This window comes from Macrotis lagotis, chromosome 4 (assembly GCF_037893015.1).
Source record: "Macrotis lagotis isolate mMagLag1 chromosome 4, bilby.v1.9.chrom.fasta, whole genome shotgun sequence".
Lineage (NCBI taxonomy): Eukaryota > Metazoa > Chordata > Mammalia > Peramelemorphia > Peramelidae > Macrotis > Macrotis lagotis.
This window is the reverse complement of record NC_133661.1, coordinates 50,555,731-50,578,953: the sequence shown is the minus strand read 5'-3', so window position 1 is coordinate 50,578,953 and position 23,223 is coordinate 50,555,731. Positions and strand designations below refer to the sequence as shown.

General features: G+C 41.3%; 1 protein-coding gene across 1 annotated transcript; it reads right to left on the bottom strand.

The window, feature by feature from the left end:
- Positions 1 to 9,066: 9,066 nt before the first annotated feature.
- On the bottom strand, positions 9,067 to 20,288 carry CIMAP1C (ciliary microtubule associated protein 1C). The gene is made up of 5 exons (XM_074236375.1): positions 20,190 to 20,288; positions 19,769 to 19,908; positions 19,345 to 19,455; positions 17,766 to 17,879; positions 9,067 to 9,824 (listed from the first exon to the last, which is right to left on the bottom strand). Exons 2-5 carry the CDS (start codon positions 19,896 to 19,898, stop codon positions 9,343 to 9,345), a joined length of 837 nt encoding a protein of 278 aa, XP_074092476.1. The 5' UTR covers positions 19,899 to 19,908; positions 20,190 to 20,288; the 3' UTR covers positions 9,067 to 9,342.
- Between the last annotated feature and the right edge of the window lie 2,935 nt (positions 20,289 to 23,223).

Here is a 23,223-nt window from a genome sequence, read left to right as displayed (position 1 = left end):
TGCATTGGAAAGAAAAATCTAATAATAGTGGCAGGGCTGGTGACCATGGAGAAGAGGACTATGACATCAGGAAAGTGGTACCATGACATGCATGTGAATTAAATTTAATCAGCAGCTAGGTGGTGTAGTGGATAAAGCATTGGCCCTGGAGTCAGGAGTACCTGGGTTCAAATCCAGTCTCAGACACTTAATAATTACCTAGCTGTGTGGCCTTGGGCAAGCCACTTAACCCTGTTTGCCTTGCAAAAACCTAAAAATAAAATAAATTAAATAATCAGGGGAATGCTATCCTAAGTCACCATCATCTGGGTTCAATGACCAGAAATGGATCAGGACAGCTTTAGATGGTCCAGGGTTAAGTAACTTGTCCAACATTTCACAGCTAGAAAGTATCAAGTGTCTGAGGCAACATTTGAACTCAGGACCTCCTGACTCCAGGGCTGGTGCTCTGTCCACTACACCACCTAGCTGCCCCATGAGATGGGACCATGAAGGACAGTTATATTAGAGGTGAAGAATCTGGATATTAGGAATGGGGCTGGACAGGGATGGAGAAATCAGTGTCAGAGATGGTGGTAAGTGCTAAGGATATGGACTGAAAACCAGGGGGAGAGTATCAGAGATGAGGGGGTATCAGGAATTGGTACTGAATCCTAGGGAGGAGGAGGGAGGGTATAAGGGGCCAAGTACCAGGAAATAAGATGATATCCAAACTTGGGAACTATAGGACAAAAGCATTTATTAATGTGTATGAGACAGTGAAAAAAACATTGAGGAACTCAGAGACACAAGAAGTCTGGAAGACAAAGAAAGACAAAGAGAAAAGTCAAAGAGAAAGGATGAGTGTGGGATTTGAGAAATGTTGGGGCCTGCTATCCTGCATCGCACAATGGATGAATCAGAGCCAGAAGGCTTAAACAAACAGTTCTTTTACAAAATCATACTCTAATACCCCCAGATGGAAGCAATTCTCAGGGAGGTTTACAAGCAGTTCAGAGGATAAAAACAAATGAAAACTGGCTGGCCAGAAGGTTAAAAAGCAGCTAGCCTGGGGGTTCAGGAGCTCCCTGGCAAAAATAACAAAACTATTCTTAGTTCTAAATCAACCTACTTGAGGATAGAGTCAGCCCCAGCTGCCCCACGTCTGCAACCATCACTTGCTTCCTTGCTAGCTGGCATTGTAGAAATAAGTAGAGTTCACTCATTCCCTACCCTTAGTTCCATCAATATCCAGGCCCACCAAAGGGAGAAACTCAAACCAAAAATAAAATGAAAAGTGATCAAAGTAGAGAGAGAGAGAGAGAGAAAATGCAGCTAAAATTTAAAAAAAAAAAAAAGAAACTGGGCAGGATATGAAATCTTTACAAGTTTCTCTGATAAAGCTTTCACTTCTGAGATACAGGGAACCATGTCAAATTTACAAGAATAAGAGTCATTCCTCAATTGATTAATGGTCAAAGAATATGAATTGGCAGCTTTAACAGAAAGAAATCAAAGCTAACAAAAATCATAGAAAAAATATTCTAAATCACTAAGAATCAGAGAAATTCAAATTAAAACAACTCGGAGATGCCACCTTACATCTATCAGATTGACTAAGATGACAAAAAAGGAAGAAAACAAATGCTAGAGTTGTGAACCAGTCTAACTAAAAATTCAAGAAAGAAATCTGGAACTGTGCCCCAAAAGTTATTATGTGATACATACTCCATTTCCCCATGTGTAAGATGAACCCTTTTTCAAAAAATTTGGAGTCTAAAAATTGGAAGAATCATATACAGTGGTTGTAGATTTTTTTAGTTGCATTTCCCACTTTTTGGCACTTGTCTTTGCACTCATTGTTTTGCATTTGTTACTGGTATATTAGGTTACGTTTTGCCATGTTCTGCCCAGAAATGACTTAGAAAAGATTTTTGTCTAGTGCTGAATTCAAATTCAAAGTGATTCACTTTGCAAAAGTGGATGGAAATCATGCTGCTGAACATTCATTTGGTCCTCCTCCAACTGAGAAAACAATCTGAGACTACCTATGGGAAGAAGCCTACTGAAAATGCCATGGTAGAGGAAGACCATGAGAGGTGAGGCAGCCAAATGACCTGAATTACAGAGGGAATTGAAGAGATGGACTGAAGAGCAAAGGGCAATCAAAGGATATGAACAGTTTTCAAATGAAGATATTAAATCTACATATAAAACACTGAAAAATGCTTCAAATTTTTATTGATTAGAGAAATGCAAATTAAAACAACAATGAGGTATCACCTCATACCTACCAGATTGGCAAGATGAAAAAAAGGGAAGATGATCAATGTTGGAGAGGTTGTGGGAGGTTTGGGACATTGATGCAATGCTGGTGGAATTGTGAAAAGATACAACCTTTCTGGAGAGCATTATGGAACTATACCCAAAGAGCAATAAAATTGTTTATATCCTTTGACACAGAAATTTCAATTCTAGCTCTATATCCAGAAAAAAATTATAAATAAGGGGAAAAGTTCTTTCTTGGGTTTTTTTTTTTGCAAGGTGAGGAAATTTTGTAACTTAAAAATATTCATGGGTATATGGTTGCAAAAAATAATCAATTAATTTTTAAAAAAAGAAGAACAAAGGGCAAGTAGAGTTCCTGTGTCCACAAAGATGGTTCAACATGAGGCCTGAAGAATTGCTGATAAAAAGAAGTGACTGATTCAAAGGAGGACACAATGGATGCTTCAGGTTCATGAAATGGAATGGACTAAGCGGGCATCCATGCACCAGACTTGCCCAGGGAGTGCTTGTGGTCAACCACAGACCAGAACATAGGCAGGAGAGCAGTCAGTGCCTCTCCTGAGACAGTGATTCACCATCCAACACAGATGAGGACAAGCTAATAGATGGGATTTTTGACAGTGATGAGGAGTTGTATGAGTTTTATGATGAATAAAACTTGAGTTCAATAACTTTATGTAATACATCTTTTTTCAAATTTTGGGCCCAAAATTAAGGTAATCTTACATATGGGGAAATAGTTACCCTTTAATTCTGTAATACCTTCCACTATATCTATACTCCAAAGAGATAAAAGAAAGAAGGGGATTATATAAAGAAAAATATTTTTGTGTTGGTAAAGAAGGAATGCCTAGCGATTGAGGAATGACTTAACAAACTATGGTAAGTGAATGTGATGGGATGTTATTGTATTATAAGAAATTATGAGGAAGATAGTTTCAGAAAAGCATGATCAGATTTGTATGAACAGATGCTGATTAAAATGAGCAGAACCAAGAGAACAATTTATTTAGTAACAACAATATTGTAGAGCTAATCAACCCTGAAGGACTTAGTATTTCTGATCAACATAATGACCAACCACAATTCCAATATTCAGGATGAGATAACAGCTCTCCAGAAAAAGAACTCATAGACTCAAGAGAGTACACCGAAGAACATTTTTTTCTATTTCTTTTTCTTGGAACATAGCTAATGAGGAAACTTAATTTACATATCTAGGATGTTTGTAATGATTTTTATTTTTCATGCCTTCTCAATGAGTTGTAGAAGAGGGAAGAGGGATAGAATTTGAAACTGACAATAAAGTTGAATTTTTAAAAGTCAGTGTTTCAAGAAAATAGAGTGTCTATGTAGACCAATAATCTAATTTACAAATGGGAAAACTGGGGTCCACGCAAAGGTCAAACAGCTAACTAATTCAGCTTTCTATAGTTCCATGCTTCCCATACACCAGTGAAAGGAAGAAGTGACTATTATTAGGATTAGAATGTAATCTTTCATGTAAACTCAAATATTTGTGGTCTGAGAAAGGCTTTTTACAACTTCTTGTCCTTTCTCAGGCCCTGATCAGAGATAGCAAGGTCCATTCTTCTGACAGAAGGTCTTTTTTTCCTCAGATCCCTGCCACCCCCCATAGTTAGGGAAGGAGAATTCCAAAAATGGAGACAGAAAATTGAGAGAGAAAAAAGAACCAGTGGTAGAGACAGGAGAGAAGAATGAAAATGAGAAAAGGAAAGAGACACAAAGACAGATACTGTCAGAAAGGACATTGGAAATGATGAGGAGAGACAGAGACCCAGAGAGGAAGAGAGAACAAGACACAGAAGAGAGTGAATAAAGAGAGAGATCCAGACAAAGAGAGACCAAGAATGAACAAGAGGGTCAGATAGAATTAAAAACAGGTGTGGAGAGTGGGGGGGATTATAAAAGGAAGAAGGGAATTAAGATTATTTAAATGACTCAACTGTGTCGGACAGTGTACTGAGACTACAAATATTGTCTCAGTTTATACTTATAAATATGCTCGGAGGTAGGTGATATTATCCCCATTTTGCAAATGAGAAAACTGAGGCGGGCAGTGATTTAAGTAACTTGCCCAGAGTCACACAACTAATAAAGAACAAACATGAACTCAGGTCTTTCTGACTCTGGGTCCAGTGCTCTAGCCACTGATCCACCAGCTAATCAGCAAAGAGGAACAGAAAAAGGGGCAAAACAGAGGTGGAAGGAACTGGTGAGGCTCCCCATTCTGGAGGAGCCTGGGGCTTTGTGTATGGCTCACAGGAAAGCAATAATAGACATCTCCAACCTCACTCCCCACTCCCTTCTCCAAGGGAGATCCTATTTTCTGCCAGGAGACGCAGGATGTAGGAATCAGAAAATTAACTACTTTACTCTTCTCAAAGAAAAAGATTAGCAAGTTAGAATTCTATCTATTGCCTTAATTATCATTCATCTAGCATGGGTGTCCAGTCCCTTAAATCTTCTGGGTCACAACACCCAACAAAAACTTGTCAAGGGCCATATAAGTTAATGTTTAAACTGGGCTGTGATACTGCAGTGTTGGCACATGCACTCAACTGTGCCTTCATTTTCCAGTTATGTGGCACAGGCCACATAAAAGGGCTTTGAGGATCGCATATAGTCCATGGGCCACAGTTGGACATATCAGCAATAGATGTAATTTGGGGGTTCAAGTTAAACTCCTGATCAGTCTTTATTCATAGGGAAAGGAGGACCTCCCCCCAAAGACCAGTTCCACAATGAACACATATAGCAAGTAGGAAAAAAAAAAATTTATCAAAGTTGATAGCAAAACTGAAATCATAGAAAGTTTACATAGGATATGTGTGAAGAAAAGCTCTTATTGGGTAGAAGGTAACTCAGCTCCAGAAATAAGAGTCCCTGATCATTCCCAACAGGAAATTCCCAAGTCTCAGTGGCAAACTGCGGGTAGAGACAAGATGGACACTACTGATTTCTTTCATGCCAGCTTCTTTCCAGCCTGGCCCCAGTGGGGATGGACTTGACCATCTTCTCTCTCAAAGTTGGAAACCAGAAATAACTAAAGCAACTGTAAAACCCAGAAGAGACTAAAGAAGCTCCAATAAAGTTGAGACTGGTCATCTCTCCAACTCCACCCTATCCCTCACTCCTATGCAGGGTATTGATCACCAAGGAGAGGACAGTGTCATAATTTTTTACTTTTGGACCTAAGTTTATGCATGGAAGAATAAAGTTATCACTTCTTGGGAGGGGAAAAATGATACACCTGTTGATTCCCAGGCCCTGAATTTTGGAGCACTAGCTACATTTGCCAGTCTGGCAGATGAGGCCAAGCACAACTGTATGTGCTGAAGGAGGTCATGATAGGACAGACAAGACTGCCCCCCCCCAGAAACCCTGTGAAAGAGCTTTAGGAAGCCCCCAATTATCCCTCTACTCATGCTCTAGCTATCTCTCCTGAAAATTCCCCATTGGAATTTTCTCTCTTTTGGATCATTCCTGCCCTCTCCAGAGTCCCTGATCCCAAAACTCATCCTCATAATGGGTCTCATCATGAAATCCAAGTACTGGGGAGTCAGTCCCTCAAGGGGAAGAAGCTTGTCAGATACGTTTTTTTTTTCAAACAAGAGGTCCTTAATGAGAGGGGAAAAGGGATTTAAAACAAGAAAACAAGGATGGGATTTCACAGCTTTGCCCCAAGCTAGCTCTAAAGACATACACAGGTACAGATCCATGCTTAGTACACCATATGCAAACACACATTCATGCATGCCTGCATTCACCAAACCTTTACGTGCACCAGCACACACTTCTGCAAAGGTCCATAACTCTGGCCTGGTTGGCCAACATGCATTTCCATCTCTGGTCTGACAACAACCACCTCCCAACAGGATTCCAACCCCTAGTCCTTTCTTTTCAGTTAGATGGATCAGACCAATGTAATTACAATCAAAAGAAGGAGAGGCACAAAAAGCAATCAAGTATTGAACCCTGCATCGAAATTCTTGGCTTTACTCAAATGAATGTATGCATCTACTCCAACCATTCACTTGTTCACTTATTCATCCTTTACTTTATTCATGCAGCATCACAGTCCAGTTTAACCATTAACTAATATGGCCCTTGACAGGTTTTTGTCAGGTGATGTGACCCAGAAGGGTTAAAAGACTGGATACCCATGCAAGATGAATAATACTTAAGGGAGCAAATTCTAAGCTGCTAATCCTTCTGAGAAGAACAAAGTAGTCAATTTTCTGACTTCAACTTCTGCTTCTCCTAGCAGAAAATAAAGTCTCCCTTGGAGAAGGGTCAGGGGAGAAAGAAGAGGGTGGAGATGTCTTTTATTGCTTTCCTGTCTCAGTTTTCTCTTCTGCAAAATGGGGGTAATACCACCTACTTCCCAGAATATTTATAAGCATAAAATGAGACAATATTTGTAATTGGACAGTGTCTGACACAAATTAGTCATTTAATAAATCTTAATTCCCTTCTCCCTCTTATAATCCACCCCCACCCCCTACCCATTCCTGATTTTGACCCTCTTGCTCATTCATGGTCTCTCTTTCTCTGGATCTGAATCTTTGTCTCTTATATGTTTCTTTTTATCTCCATTCACTCTCTTCTGCCTCTTGTTCTCTTTTCCTCTCTGTGGGTCTCTGTCTCTCCCCCTCGCTTCCCGTCTCCCTTCTAATTGTCTTTGGATCTCATTTTCTCATTCTCATTCTTCTCTGTCTCTTTTTTCTCAATTTTTTGTCTCCATTTTTGGCATTCTCGTTCCCTAGCTGTGGGGGATGGTAGGAACCTGAGAAAAAGATAACTGTCAGAGGAAAGAACTTATCTCTAATTCTGGTCTGAGTTACAAAACCCTTTCTCAACCCATAAAGATTTGAGTTTACATGAAAGATTACATTCCAATCTTCCTATCACTGGTTGGTATGGGAAGCATAGAGTTAGAGAAAGTTGAATTAGCTAACCGTGTGACCTCTGTGTGGACTCCAGCTTTCCCATTTGTAAATTAGATTATTGGACTAATAGACACTGCATTTTCTTGAAACAATTGACTTTAAAATTCAATTTTATTTTCAGTTTCAAAATCTATCCCTCTTCCCTCTTGTACAACTCATTGAGAAGGCAGGAAAAATACATCAATTTCATGACAGCATAGTGGACAGTGGATAGATAGTGGAAAATGTTCTCTTGTGATTTCCCCATCACCAATGTAGTGAAACAAGGATGTGTCCTTGCTCCCATACTTTTTAGCATGATGTTTTCAGCCACGTTATCAAATGTTTTCACTGAGGATGAGCACAGCTTCAAGGTCAGCTACTGCACTGATGGCGAATTTTTTAACTTGAAAGGCTACAAGCCTAGACCAAAGTGAAGGGAATGTTAGTGCAGGATCTTCTGTTTGCAGATGATTGTGCCTTAATGCAGCCTCTGGGAGTTGCAACAAAGTTGAATCGAATCTCTGCTACTTGTGCTCATTTTGGTCCAACAATACCAAGAAAACACGGGTGCTCCATCAACCAGCACCACACTATTTATCTGTGGAACCATGGGTTACAGCAAATGAAGGAGTTTTGGATAAAATAGAAGAGTTCACTTACTTTGGCCTTTACACATTGACAATGAGGTTGACACACATTGCCAGAGCTAGTTCAGTACTTGGGAGGCTCCAAAACAAAGTGTGAGAGAGAAGAGGTATCAGACTGACCTCAAACTGAAGGTCTACATTGTACTGCCCTCATGGCTCTATGCCTGTGAAACCTGGACAGTCTCTCAGCGCCATGTCAGGAAAACTGGATCACTTCCATTTAAATTGTCTTAGGAAGATTCTGAAGATCACCTGGCAGGAGAAGACACCAGACACCGAGGTCTTTTCACAGCTAAATTGTCTTGCATTCCAACATTACTACAGACTGCACAACTACAATGGGCTGGACACCTTCAAATGTCAGATGTATGTTTGACAAAAAAACTATTTTATGGAGAACTCACCCAGGGCAAGTGCTCACAAAGGGGTCATGAGAAGCAATAGTTAAGACACCCTGAAGGTCTCATTGAAGAACTTTAGAATTGATTGTACAGCATGGGAGACACTGGCACTGGACCTCCCAGCGTGGCGTGCCCTCATCAGTGAGGGGGCTGCAGTCTATGAGGAAGGCAGAATTGAAGCAGTTCAAAAGAAACATGACATACATAAGTTTAGAGTACCCACCCCGGATATTCACATGGACCATTTGTGACCATCCTGTGATAAGAGCATTCCAAGCTCATATTGGTCTGATCAACCACAGTCAGACACACTGTCATTTGTCTCAAACATAGCGATGTCATTTTGGTCTTCTTCAGTAATGAAGGACAAGAACCATTTTATTCATTCATTCTGCTAATCTTTTTTTTTTTTAGGTTTTTGCAAGGCAAACGGAGTTAAGTGGCTTGCCCAAGGCCACACAGCTAGGTAATTATTAAGTGTCTGAGACCAAGGGGGCGGCTAGGTGGCATAATGGATAAAGCACCGGCCTTAGAGTCAGGAGTACCTGGGTTCAAATCCAGTCTCAGACACTTAATAATTACCTAGCTGTGTGGCCTTGGGCAAGCCACTTAACCCCATTTGCCTTGCAAAAAAAAAAACCTAAAAAAAAGTGTCTGAGACTGGATTTGAACCCAAGTACTCCTGACTCCAGAGCCGGTGCTTTATCCACTATGCCACCTACCTGCCCCTCCTGCTAGTCTTTATTTAGGGTCTTCTGTGTATTAGACACTCAAATGAGACCATTTTGGTCAGTGTACCAAAGTCAATTTTATTTAAGGAAAAAAAAACATGCATTTGGGGGGAAAAGGAGATCTCTTTTAGCCTGAGAGGGGTGCTTATTGGACAGGGGCTACAACTTGAGAGGTGCCCAGCAGTAAACTGGCACCAGGCACAACCTGGCTTGAAGATTTTGCAATTATCTTAAGAAACTAATTTCCCCTCCAGAATCCCCTTCTACTCCTGCCTTAGAATTACAAGGAGGGAGAGAGAAAAGGATTCATGGAGGGGTGGGAAAGGGGAAGGGATTAGCATCAGTCCTCCACATCCTCTATCAGCGGAGTGAGGTGAGGTGAATGTTTGATGCCCATAGAGAAGGAAGGTGCCTGGCGCTTGTGAGCTGTGACTGACTGCACCTCATGGGAACCAGGACTTGGATAATGTGTCCGGTCTCGGGGGAACCCAAAGCGTTTGCCCATGGAATAAAGAGGATTCCGGTTCTTGCAAACTGATGGGTCAGGCTGGTTGTACATGGCTGGGCCAGGATTCTTATGGATGTCCTTGTTAAAATACCATGGGTCAGAAGTGGAAGCAAAGCTATAACTTGGGGCAGAATGGTTAACAGGGGTGCCATACCCTAACCGTCGGGGCTGAGTATATTGATTAGGGGCCGGGTTGGAGTCAGATACACGATAAGGGCAACGGTAGCCTATACTATACTGGGGTGCCCGGCGTTCACCAAGGGGAGGAACTTTCTCACAGAAGTATTCTGAAGGCGCTGGTGTAGACCACACACCTAGAAATCAAAGGAAACATCAGTCAGGCAAGGTTAGCGGTAGGGTTTGAGATAGGAAAGAAAGCAAGGGCACCCAAAGGCTACATTCAAGAGTGGATTCTCTGTTTGGTTTTGTCATGTCCCCAGTTCCCAACTGGGCAGCTTTCTTTGGAGAAAAGTGTCTCAACTAGATATATGACTGTTTGCTGACCAATACACAGGTCATCTCAAACCCTTCCCCTAGTGTAACATGCTTAACTCTAGATATGACTACTGTTACATAAGAACATCCCCACCATTCCCAGGGTCAACCAAACACAGACACACAGATCCTTGTGGAGGAAAGGGAGAAGTAGTGATTATTATCCCTTCCCAAGAGAATCTGTGGTAATGACTAAGGAGCCACACAGGTGGTAAACTGAGTAGGAGAAATTGAGATTTCAGACCTTGTTCTTAGGAGCAAGAGATGACCATTGCTCTGAAGTTTTTAAGCTAATGCTGCTGATTTCCTCACTATAAAAGTCCATTTAAATTAAATGCGAATGAGTAATCCTCTCAGGGTTAGGTAGGAAAGATTTGAATCTCAATAGGAAAGGACCTGAACCATATTTGTGAGTAATTGTGTTCATATTTTAATTTGATAACCAAAAAAGCCCAGAGAAAAATCAAGGCTTGGAGAAACATTTCACAAAGGAAAGATTATTAGAGTACAAGTTTTGAGCCCTGCTCAGTAATTTGACCAAATGGTTTCGCCTCAGTAATTTGTCCAATAGCAACTTCATTTAGAAATGCCCAATAACCAAACCGGGGCACCTTAAATATGCAATCATCACTTTATGAAAAACTACTCCTTTTTGCATCAAAATAAGATATTGGCTACAATCCATGACAAGATGGACCTTATAATTCTTCATGCAATTCCACACAAATGGGAGTTTATCATTCCTGCTGTCATATAGAGATTGGCTTAAGGCAAGAGATATGAAACAATTTTATAGATATTAATGCTTGGTGATCATTAATGAGCCTAAGGATTCATTGTCCAAACCCTGTGAGGGTCTCCATACTGGAATATGGATGTGGACCTGGCCTCCAGGGTCCAATGAGGGAGACTTTATTCTCTGTCCATTTTCTTACTATTTTCTCCAGTTCAATGTTCACAGGAAAATGCTCTGAATTTGGAGTTGTAGAGTGTGCTTGTCTCCTAGGGTTTCAAAACATTGACAAGACAAAGGTACGAAGCATCTTCTAAGGCTCAGCTGAAATGAGAACTTTCCTGAGGCAAGGAAAATGACATTTTCTTTTTCTTTTTTTTTTTAAGTTTTTTCAAGGCAATGGGGTTAAGTAGCTTGTCCAAGGCCACACAGCTAGGTAATTATTAAATGTCTGAGGCCGGATTTGAACTCAGGTAGTCCTGACTCCAGGGCCGGTGCTCTATCCACTGCACCACCTAGCTACCCTGACATTTCTTTTAAAATGAAATTAAATAGGTATAAATCGAGTTCTGTTGCAAATGTGCTATAGAAAAGCAACAAAACCAGACCTCCTCCATATTTGCTTTCTCCACATGTCTCCCTGCCTATTAAGTGGTAGATTGTTGAAAGGATCATCTGCATTTTTAACAGCATCTGGAAGGCCTTCCAAAACTTAGCTGCAAAATGTAACCTCTATTTGGAAATAACCTTTGCCAGGAAAAATCACAGTCAAATTTATTCCTTCAAGAACAAGACTCCTATAGATATTGTCAGCAATTTCAGGCAAGGAATCAGTGGCATATACTTGAAAAGTAGCATATGTTGCTATTTCTATGAGGCTAGGACAAAGCTATCACAGAATGTAGGCCTGGATGGCAATATGGTCATATGGGCATTGCCAAATGCAGAAGAATTTGCATCTTCATGTTACCAATTTTCATCATATTCACACAGAGTCCACCAGCCATCATGTATCCAATCCAGTTGCCAATAATGTTGGCAGATCAGACCTGTACTCATCTGAGGGCTTCTTTTCATCCTGACTTCAGCCTTTATGTGAGAGCCAGAGCCTTCTGGAGGTATTGGCTGGGCTATTCTCAGTTCTGTTTTGTATCCTCTTGGCTCCTGCTACTTTCTCAGAGTAATGAATATTGTATTATTCTAGAATCTCAGGGAAAGCTCAGGTTGAGGACCTGCAAACTTTAAGTGCATTGCCTTCTTGGTGTGAGCTCTTGCAAGTTCCCGACCTATGGTTGAATCTGAACAACTGCAGACTTGCCCCTGGTTAGAGCTCCAGTAGGCTGCTTTCAGATTCCATCATCCATCTGGAAAACTCCACATCTTCAAAGTGACAGAATAGAAGGTTCCCCTCTGATTTAGGCTTCTTGATCTAATTATTTTGCTTCCAAATTCAGATTGGACTAAGGGCTGGATCTGAGCCCCTGCACTGCTCTGGAATCAGAGGCATACAGCTGTTAGTGACTTCTGGGCTTACTCTTAGCTCAGTAAAAAGTTAATGAGCATTTCATTTCTCAATTTTCATCTCTCAAGAAAAGTTTCCTAGTTAGTCCATGCTGGATCTAGGACCCAGGACTGGGAAATACATGACAGTTATATTTGTATTTGTATTATTTGTATTTGTATTTATTTGTATTTGTATTTGTATACAAGCAATTATCTCCTAGTTCCCTACACTGTTCTTGTTCTTGTTCCCTATACTGTCAAACCTTTCTATTTCAGATCTAGGGATTCTTCTCATTCTGGTACACAACCTCAGTACTCCTTCAGTCTCTGTACTAGAATGTTCCTCACTGACATTCCTGGCTAGACCTCATCTACAGAACTCTTTTATGTCTCCTAAGCTGACCTGGGCTGGAAAAAATGACTCATTGTGATTTTTTTTTTCTTTTCTATTTCTCAATCGCAGTCTGGTGTAATTTCAGTCTGGTGCAATTTTCAAGACCTTTTTGAAATAGTTATGTGGATAGAACTTGACTCTGCTTCTCCTTGCTACTCTACCATCTTGGCTGGTCCCTAACATTTGTTTTGATCTCTATTCAACCATGCTGGTCTCATAAAGAGAACACCAGAACCTACAACAGAGAAAAACAAACCTTAATACCCTCCAACTCACATTGCATCCCAATCCCAAGCCTTCAAATGTACTAATTCTTTCATCTCTAAGCTCCCAAACAACTCTCATTTGTACTGACTTTTTCCTCTTCACTCCTTCCACACATCCTCAACTGCACAGCTCTCCTTCTTTTGCCAACAACACAACCCCTTAAGTCAACATATTCTTTATTCTAAGCTCAAGAAAAAAAAAATCTAAAAAAACAGGAGCATCCCCATGACAATGGCACCCCAAAGGAAGACAAGTCTACTTCAAACAAACTATTGTAAACACTAAGGATCATCACCAAGGATATGTTGGAAAATGTTTAACAAACAGCTCCATTTTTAAGTTTAATCTGAATTATTAACATGTTCTCCATTACTTTCTTAAGTCTAAATAATCAACAAGACAATAAGTCAGGCTTTGTTTTGTAGCATTTCTCAGTTTCCAAGATATAAATGACCAAAATGAAAGGTTGACAGTTGATTCTAGAGAGCTGGTAAGAGCTGGCTCCAACACACTGCTGAAAGTGGCATATCCCCTCTAGATAGGATTGTCAGGTCTCCCAAGGCAAGTTTGATGGTAAACTGTTACCTGTCAAGCCTAGTATAAATTTTCTCCATTATTTAACATTAACAGGAGCTACGGGAAGCTACATAATTTCCCAATTTAGTCCTTCCTCCCTCTCTAGAATCAATGACATCATTGTCATATTCTTGGTCTTGAGTGTTTTTCTTTCTCCCCACCAATCTCTCAAATGGAGTATTACCATAGCAATAATTTCTTGTCAGACCTTTGGAGACCAAAGGATTTGAGTGATTTTAGTTGCTGGACTTTTACAACTGCCTCCTTCAATGATCAGACAGCCTTTTCCTATTCAACTGCCCATTAAGAGTTTCTATCTTTCAGTGTTCCATAGTTTGTGGTACAGACATGCCAAAGAATAGGAAAAAGGTCAGGAGACTCTGTTAAAAGCCTATCATGATCCCAATGACAAAGTCATTACTGATCAAGTTTTCCAATATTCTCTGAGCTTCAAACCTCAGGCAGGTTACTAGATGATCCATTGCACAAGATATAATCAGAAATGGAAACAATATAGGGGAGCACAAACATAGGCAGAAAGGAAAGCCTCCTTGGAGCACTACTGTCTGTGAAAACACACTACTGTACCACAAATAAATCTGACTTCTCATGTTCTCAACATTTGCTCCATAGCCATGATATAATGGCTGGTTTAGGAGCAAATATTCTGACTCTCTCTACCTATAGACAGCTGAGAATGCTAATGTCCTCTTAGGATGACTGGTAGCAGGGACTGACTTCCTGATCCTACAACTCAATTTCTCTGATTCCCTGATTACACAAATATCATCAATCATTAAGAACCAATGAACAAATTATGTAGTAAAAAAAAAAAATCACAGCATCACCAATATACTGTAATTTCTTGACTTCCAATGATGAATGCTTAGATCTAGGTCTTCTGTTCTTAGGATGAATCTCCAAAATGTCACCAATTTCTGACAGAATGCACACTTCTTTTTTTTTAAGCTTTTGCAAGGCAAATGGGGTTAAGTGGCTTGCCCAAGGCCACACAGCTAGGTCATTACTAAGTGTCTGAGACCATATTTGAACCCAGGTACTCCTGACTCCAAGGCCAGTGCTTTATCCACTATGCCACCTAGCCACCCCCAGAATGCACACTTTTTTAACTTAAAAGCCTTCATGAAGTCAGCAGGCTAATAACTTCTTGTATTCTTGGTACATATTCCTATTTCATCATCGATTCCTGGTCTCAAGTCCAACATATCCTCTTCTCCTATAGCAATCTCTCAAATGAGCAATCATATCTCTTATTTCTGCCAAGACCTCTGAAGACCAAATGTCCTGTTTGATAGTTCTTGTGTTCCTTCTTCAGACCTCAAGATAGATCTACACCCAGATGGCCTCCTGCCAGATCAGTTTGTCTTTGACTGACAAAACTTGATGCACAAACAACCTGACTCTTTCCCAATACAGTTTTTGATTGTGCCACAAACCTCGGGGTAGAGATCCAACAACAGAAATGCCTCTATCATTTTATAAGATGTCCCCAGAGCCATAAATGTTTATAAATCATGGGACTGCTCCCTGTCCAAACTGAACTAGCCTTTCTCAACTTGTGAAAAAAGAAAAGACTGGTTTCATTGTGCCACCATAGTTATGACCATAAGTAAGTCAGAAGTCTGGAGCCTGTAATTCTTAGAGGGGAAATGGAGAGGTAACATGTTAAGGGTGATGAACTGGTTGAATTCTGAGCTGTCAAAGGCCTAAAGACAATTGGGTCTCCACACTAATTCTGATGATCCCTGACTGTAGAGGACTTCAAAATAACAAATCAGGTTAAAGCTTCCTTGTCAGTCAGTACTGTGTGTCTATTGAGCTTCAAGCTCAAGAAAAAAAAAAAAACAGGAAATTATCTGTGGTTCAGAAAGTCAGTTCCTAGTGTCAATAATCCTGAGAAGGACACTAGTGTCTGTTTTTTTAGATTGACTCCAGTCAATCTATTAAAGTAGAGAGAATTCAAAATAGTTAGTATTTCTAAATTCTCTCTCACACTGGAGGGTTGGCTGCTAGGGCCTCTATGAGATTCTGGGGAGGCTGGTTTCCTGGGTGACTTTGCCTCTGTACTTGTGGGTTCCCTCTTTTTTTTTTTGCATTGAGTAGCTTTAGCAATGGACTCTATGGTCCAGTTGATGTATATACAATATACAACAAAAGATTTGGGGCAATGATGATACAGTGTTCCAGTAACTGTTCAGGTAGTTGCATCAGAGAGAATTTTTTTTGAAGTCTTTTCCTATTTTCCCAGTCATACTTAAGTTATCATAGGTCATGGGATCTAGAATTAAGTTTATAGATTCCTAACAGTGTAATTCTTATACCCCTATCCCCTAGGGAACAACTCCAGTGGGATGATGTTGCCCAATTAGCCAACAGTGAATTCCTGCTTCTCAGGATTTGCTCATCACAGTCCATCCTCAGAAGTTGACATGCCCATATCAGTGTGACAAAAATAGTCAAAGACTGATAAGATCCCACATGCTCTTTGTTAAGTATTTTCCAGGAGTGAACTACAGAGCACACCAAATATCTTGGTAGACCAGCCTGCCCTTCCCTCCTGGCACATCACATCACTGCAACCACAAAACTCTATTTCTACCCCAAATTCTACCCCAGGAAGTAATTCCTTGGACATTTATGGTCACACCAACAGTATCTGCATTACTCCAATGCAGAGATGCCCAAAGAAATACTGCCTGGGGTAGAGTGGCCAATATTAATTCCTCAAGATCCCTGGAAGGGATGCTATCAATTGTTTCCAAAGCACTTGGGATTTCCATTTCTAAAAGCAAGGGAAGGTTCAAAATGTGGTGAAAAAAGAGGAGGCAAAGTTGTTGCCCCAGGGAATGGTGGGAACTAGGAGCCCAGGCTAGAAGCAGCTCCCTACCACCATTTCTCAAACAAAGGAGCTGATGGGCATACCCTAGTTAAGGTAGAGAACCCTCTCCTCCTCCTATTTCCAACCTAATAAGATGTCTCCTCCAAAAACAAATCACAACATGGTCTCCATTCACCCATCCACATACCCCTTTCTGTCTGCATGCTTCTCCCCTAAGTTTCCTGACTACAGCCCTTCTCCCATCTACCAGAATAGAAGCATACTGCCCAGTATCAGGGTATGTGTGGGGAGAAGACAGTGGCAGATGCCTTGAAAGATGCATCACCTAGGTGGGGACCTGCAATGTGGAAGACTTGAGTTCAAATCTAGCCTTAGTCACTGACCAGCTACATCATCACCCTGTGCCATTCATTTAACTACTTTGTACCTCAGTTTCTTTAACTGTTAAAAAATAGGAATAATGATGTCATTATTCTCTGAGGTTGTTGTGGGGATCAAATGAGATAATATCTGTAAAACCATCATAGTGCTTGAAGCCTAATATCTATTTAACTGTTCCCTTCTGTATACTGAAACAGGGAGTTCTGGATTCATCGAGTCCATGTTGTCATGTCATCAAATATCCAAGTACGGTGCCAGCACCAGGACCTGCATGAACATGGCAATAATGGCATCAAGATGTAAACAGGTGGCATCAAGACATACATCTTAGGGTATAGTCTTTGGAAGATCTACCCACAAACCCATATTGTGTTCCACAGATGCCTCTAGCATCTTGGTTCCATCAGCACAGTCAGTTGGCCATGACTCCTCTCCTCCAGAGCATCCCCAGACCATCTCTGGCTTCCTATGATTTGGGGATGTGTCCACAGAAATGTTCGTGCAGCAGGAAACAGAAGGGGCATGCTTGATGTAATAAGACAAGAAAGAAGGGGGGTACCAAGCATACCTCCATTCCAAAGGAGATGATTTTGATTTTAGATCAATGATTTGAATCAAACGAAAAACTTCTCAAGCAAAGAAGTCCCTTAAGACAAAATATCATTTCCCAGATGCTTGTTGCTCCTCTCTGTAATCTGTTATCCCTGATTCTGAGTTAAATCCCACAGCTTCAGAGACCATTGCTTTGATTCTGGTTTCTGCCTCCTGCCATCTCCACTTGCATTTGGTAATCCTAATGAATTTTGGCTCAATGTAATCTCTGGTCCTCTTCCTCCACGTCTCCCCCCACCCCGAGCAAATATCCACCCCATTTCTCCTGCTCCTTCCAGAGAAAAGAAATCAGACTTCCTTTACTACTGGGATATATCCGAGGTGCTGATCCCATTCAAATCCTCTCCCTCTTAGAAATCCCCAACAGGAAAGTCCCCAGCCCCACCCTAGAATCCCTAGTGACAGTTTCACTCCATATCCTTTCACCATCTTACGCAAGTTTGCTATCCGCTCTTCCATTGGAACCTGGGAGCAGTTCGACACGCCACAATGGGTGACCTTGGAGTCATAGTAATGGCAAGGGCCAGGACTACATGAGTCAGGAATCCCTGTGGAGGAGATGAAAGAGCAAAATATGTGCCAGATCCAAAACCGAGCTCTCTAACCAAAACCACAGGTAGGGGCTCACAGTGGTAACTTCTCTGAGTGAGAGATAGGATCCTGAAGCCCGAGACTCCCCTGCCCTGAAGGAGTACTGCCCTTCCCAAATGTATTTAGGTTTGTGAGTCTTTAGAAGAACAGGCAGGTGACACTCAGAAGCCATGGGGAGATAACAAAAAGACCTTTCAGGCTAAGGCTGCTCCAACAACCTGGATCTTTTTCTAGAAGGATTTAGCCACCACAAGGAATCAATGATCTATTCTACTGCCTTACTAAAGAGGGAGATAGGGCCTTTCTTTGGTAGGACTGAAAGGCCTCTGGGAATACACCACTAAGACATGTTGCAAACTGAATTAGATTAGTGGAGACCTAATTTGAAAGAAATTGGAGATTCATAGAAATATGTCTGTAGTTCAACAAATCATGATCCGAAGTGAGGTTTCATTTACAGAACCTTGTAATCTCTCTACAATTCATCAAGTGATCTCCTCAAAGGCACAGTGACATATTGAAATGACAGTGGGATCAGAAACCTAGAGTTCCTGTCATGAAATCTATTAAAGGAAATTTCCTGTTCTGCGTCCTAGGCTAGTGTAAAAGGTTGCAGACTGGCCTTGGGGACTTGGAAGGGGTTGGGGGATAGCATTGAAAAGTCTGGTACAGAAGGAAGAGGTGTTCAGCTTGTTTTGGAGTTGTTTTAGGTTTTTGCAAGGTAATTGGGGTTAAGTGGCTTGCCCAAGGTCACACAGCTAGGTAATTATTAAGTGTCTGAGGTCGGATTTGAACTCGGATAGCTCCTGACTCCAGGGCTGGTTCTCTATTCACTGGGCCACCTAGCCGCCCCAAGAGGTGCTAAGTTTAGGCCCATCTCTCTCTGGATAGATTTAAATAATAAGATCTTCCCCACAATGGGGAAAACTAGGCTGAAAGCATCATCAAATCATACATTTAGAGCTGAAAGAGATCCTTAGAGATCCACTAATCCAACCCCTTCATTTTAAGATAAGGAAATTAAGGCACAGAAAGGTCCACAGTTGCAAGGATAGGAAGTATCAGTCAGAATGTGAACCCAGGGCCTTTGACTTCAACTATTTATTGGGCTCTTAGATTACTGAAGGATAGTATCTCCTTTTACAATACTAAGCCTAGGTGGCACAATGGATAGAGTCCTGGAGTCAGGAGGAGTTCAAATCCAGCCCTGGATTTGCAACAACAAAAAAAGATAAATAGCCTAAGCCTCAACTTTCATATCCACACCCTACAAAAGTGTTTAAGACACAGCCCTACTCCAGATAACAGGGCTTGACCAGGTCTAAGAAGGTAAAGTAAATTCAGCTTGTCCTTGGCAGCCCTCCCCAACCCATCTCCACCTTATTCCCATTCTCCATCCCTACTTCTTCCCCAGAATCTCACATTTCTCTGAGTGACCGAGGTGGAAAGTATAGGCTGGTGCTTTGGGCATGGTGATATCATGGCCTATGTAGCCGGTGCAAGATGGGAGAAGGTATCTTGCGGGTCCAGGACCTAGCAGGGAGAGAGGAAGAGGCAAGGAGAAAAATCAATCCATCAGAATTTGTTATATCCCTATCTTCCTAGGGACAGTGAACAAAGACATTCTTGACCAACCCTGGTGAAGCAACCAGCTTTTAAGAGCTGTATGAGATAGGGGAATTAGGAAGACAACCCCACCCTCCCACTTCTCACCCTTTCCATAAACATTTCCCCAATCACTGTGCCTGAAATTTTGCCATTAGAGTTTCATTCCTTTGGGTTATAACCTTGTACCCCATAACAACACAGTCCTCAAGTCCCTGGTGTTGGAGGAGGTCTCACTCACTCTTCATCAGAGCCATAAGGACTGGGGTCTGCATAACTTCCTTCCTCGAGGGCCTCGATGGGTTACTCTCCTCTGAACGTTCACCATAGAAGATGATTTTCTTCAGTTTTTTCAGTTTTTTGTACCCCATGATGAGGAGCCTGAGGTACAGGTAGAGGAACAGGACAGCAAGGATTAAAGTTGGGAGTCAGTTTCTAAATAGATAAGCAGATAGTTGGAATTGTTTGTGATATGTAGGGGGAATAGGGTACACACACACACACACACACACACACACACACACACACACACACACCCCACTTCCCAAAATTCCCTATCTTTTTTCTCTTTCCCTTCCCTTCAAAATTCTGCCTCTTTCAGCTACACTTCTCTGGCCCATTTGGCAGGACCTGGGCAGAGCCCAAGTTCCTCTGATCACTACCTTCTCCAATTCAAGTCAACTAAAAAATAAGATGGCAATTGAGTTCAGTGAAGGTTATGGGGAATGACATCAGATTGGAATGTGGAATCTGGAGGTGTTTTTATTTCTCCGTTACCATAGAACTCAGACAATGTTCTGGAAGCTCCAGTGCAGACCCCATCTGCAGAGCCCTTCAGATTCAGCCAACTCCCTTCATCCACCAGTGCTTCTCAGAATAAATGAATTGGGGGGGGGGGGGCAGTGAGGGGGACACAATATTCTAGAGTTGGAGATAGAGAGAGAGAGAGAAAAGGAGAAACTCAGAAGTTAGAAAGAAGATTGGTCATGTTATCAGGAAATCAGAGCATATAGTTCTTTAAGGCTGGGGGAAAAGTTTGACAAGCAGGCAAGTAAAATTATAGATTATTAGCTGAGAGACCCTGGAGATATCCCAGGTATTCAATTTCCTTGTTTATAAATGAAGAATGTGAAATTAAGATCCTATCCAATTCTGATATTTTTGACATTATGAGTCTAGTCCTATCTCACCATTTTGCTATTATTTAATTAACCACGATGAGATTTGTAAGCTCCCTGATGCTGGAAGAGTTTAAACAGAATCTGAAGACCCCACTTGGGAAATCTTGTAAACTAGATCCCTGAAAGAGGTGTGAAATGTTGCACTAGGCAATGCCTTAGGTCCACTCATTCTGACTCCTTGATATAATGACTTGGATTCATCTTTACAGAATCATGAACCAAACCACACTTATTTTTGTTCTCATTTAAAAAAAGTAAAACACCAAATAAAGCCATTCAAACAAATGCCAGACCAATAAATTTTCCTGATTTCTTAAAACAAGTTAATCCCTCATTGACATGACCAATATTGGCTCCAGAGAAGAGATAAATAAATTACACATCCCTTGAGATGATGAGGAACTATGATTAGAAAATGTTGCATTTTCTACTGTATGGTTTGCTTTTCCTTAATGTTTTGCTTTGTTACAGGAGAAAACTCTTGGTAGAGAGATGGTTTGCCTATATAAAACAGAAAGCATCAATAAAACTTTAATTAAAATGATTAAAAAGAAAGCAAAAAATTGACCAAACCAAGACCAAATAGATAACCAGGACCAAAGGAGCTCAGTAAAGGGAAGCTGCTTCATTATCACTTAGAAAATGAATGAAATAAAACGTTCCATCCCAAGGTCCATTTCTCCCAGGATATTCACTTCCCTTCAGACTACCAGTCCATTCCAGGCCCACTTCTGACAGTGCCCTCTTGCCTCCTAGGGAGATGAGAGAGAGTTTGGGTGGAGTCCCAGCTACAGCACTACATTGGTTGATGCAGAGTCCTGGGCACAGGGCCTCCTCACTCCTTCTTGTCAGTTTTTCCAATCCACTCCTGAACAGAGGCAGCAACAACAGAGAGAGAGAGAGAGAGAGAGAGAGAGAGAGAGAGAGAGCACGACTGGGTCAGTACACCTCAGCCAAGGTGGCCTCCTGTGGGTCAGTACACCTCAGCCAAGGTGGCCTCCTGCCATTTTTATAGACCTCTAAGTTGCAGAAGGAGGGTTGGAGGAAAGGGAAACTGGAGAGAAGATGAAGGGATGGGAGCCCCCTCCCACCCCCATCTCCCTAACTGGCCAGACTCCCTGGCCTCAGTCCAGTCCTCTTCTCTGAAATGTTTCCACATGAAGCCCCACCCTTGCCCCCTACCTCCTTCTCTGCGTCATCCCCAGAGACTGGTCTCATTTAGGAAACTGAGCTTTGGAGCTTCCTTCACACACCCACCACAATCCTGGAGTCCAAGAATAAAATATAGCTTCCAGCAAAACAGGGCCTCTGTCTCAGTCCCTCTGAGAAAATAGGTAGTCAGGCCTGGATATTAAAGAAGAAACAAAAATTCAAATCTGTTTTTCTGCCTGCTGCCCTTTCTAGTCACTCAATAATCTCAATAATGTAATAATTGCCTCTTCCAACATTTCTTGGAGTAGCTCCTCTGTCCACATTTTACATCTCTCTCATTGCCATCTGCCTCTCTATAGGATGTGCATGTCCTCCTCAATTACAGACCAAAGCGGGAAATATATTTTGACAAGAACTTGTAAGCAATTCAGGAAAGGGTGAAAATGGAAAAATCAAAAGAATTAGAGAAGCATAAAAAGTTATAGAGTTTTAGGATGCCACCCTAAAAGCCAGTCATCAGACTCAGGTAATATGGTGACTGACCTACTCCATTCAGCAATATGAAGCCAGTCATCTTCTGGAAGTCACATCTTGGTCCCAGGGGATGGTGCAACATCTATTTAGGGTGACCCAGTGGAAAATGAGAAACCACCTCCTCCCACCAATATCTGACAGCCATAACTCCCACAATGGTATAGTTTCACCCTTTCTCCAAAGTAACAACCTCTTCTCCAAGTCAAGGTTCTGGGTGGCACACTAGGGATCTCCTGGAAGTTTCTGAAGTGGGGGAACAGAATTGTGAGACACTGGAAGATAATAATATCCATTTGTAGGTGTACAGATCCCTTTTTTATTCCTTTCAACTATGAGAGACACTTCCGGATGGCAGTATCGATAGTGGTGGCCACTGATTGATGTTGCTCCTGTGATACAAGATAGGAGTAACCCTGATCTTAAGAGATGCCTCCATTTATTTTCAGTTGCGTTGTGCTTGTTATTCTGTTTATATCATTTGAACCACTGTTTTGCTTTCTTGGCTTTGCTTACTTCACATTGCATCAATTCTTTCATCTTCTTTCTATTCATCATATTCTTCATTTCTCATAGTACTGTAATACTGTTCCATGTCAGTCACTCAATACAATAAATCAATATATCAGTGGTATTATATATTCATATACCACAAAAAAAGAGATGCCTCCTGGTTAGCATGCTAGGTTAGCAGTCAGACTAGTCTTTGGGATTCGGACGATTGTTATTGAGACTTATTCTTCAGGTTTTGGAAGAATAAATCAAAATGATTGTCACTGAAAAAATATTCTAAATATTCCTACTCATCAGAAAAAAATGCACATTAAAACAT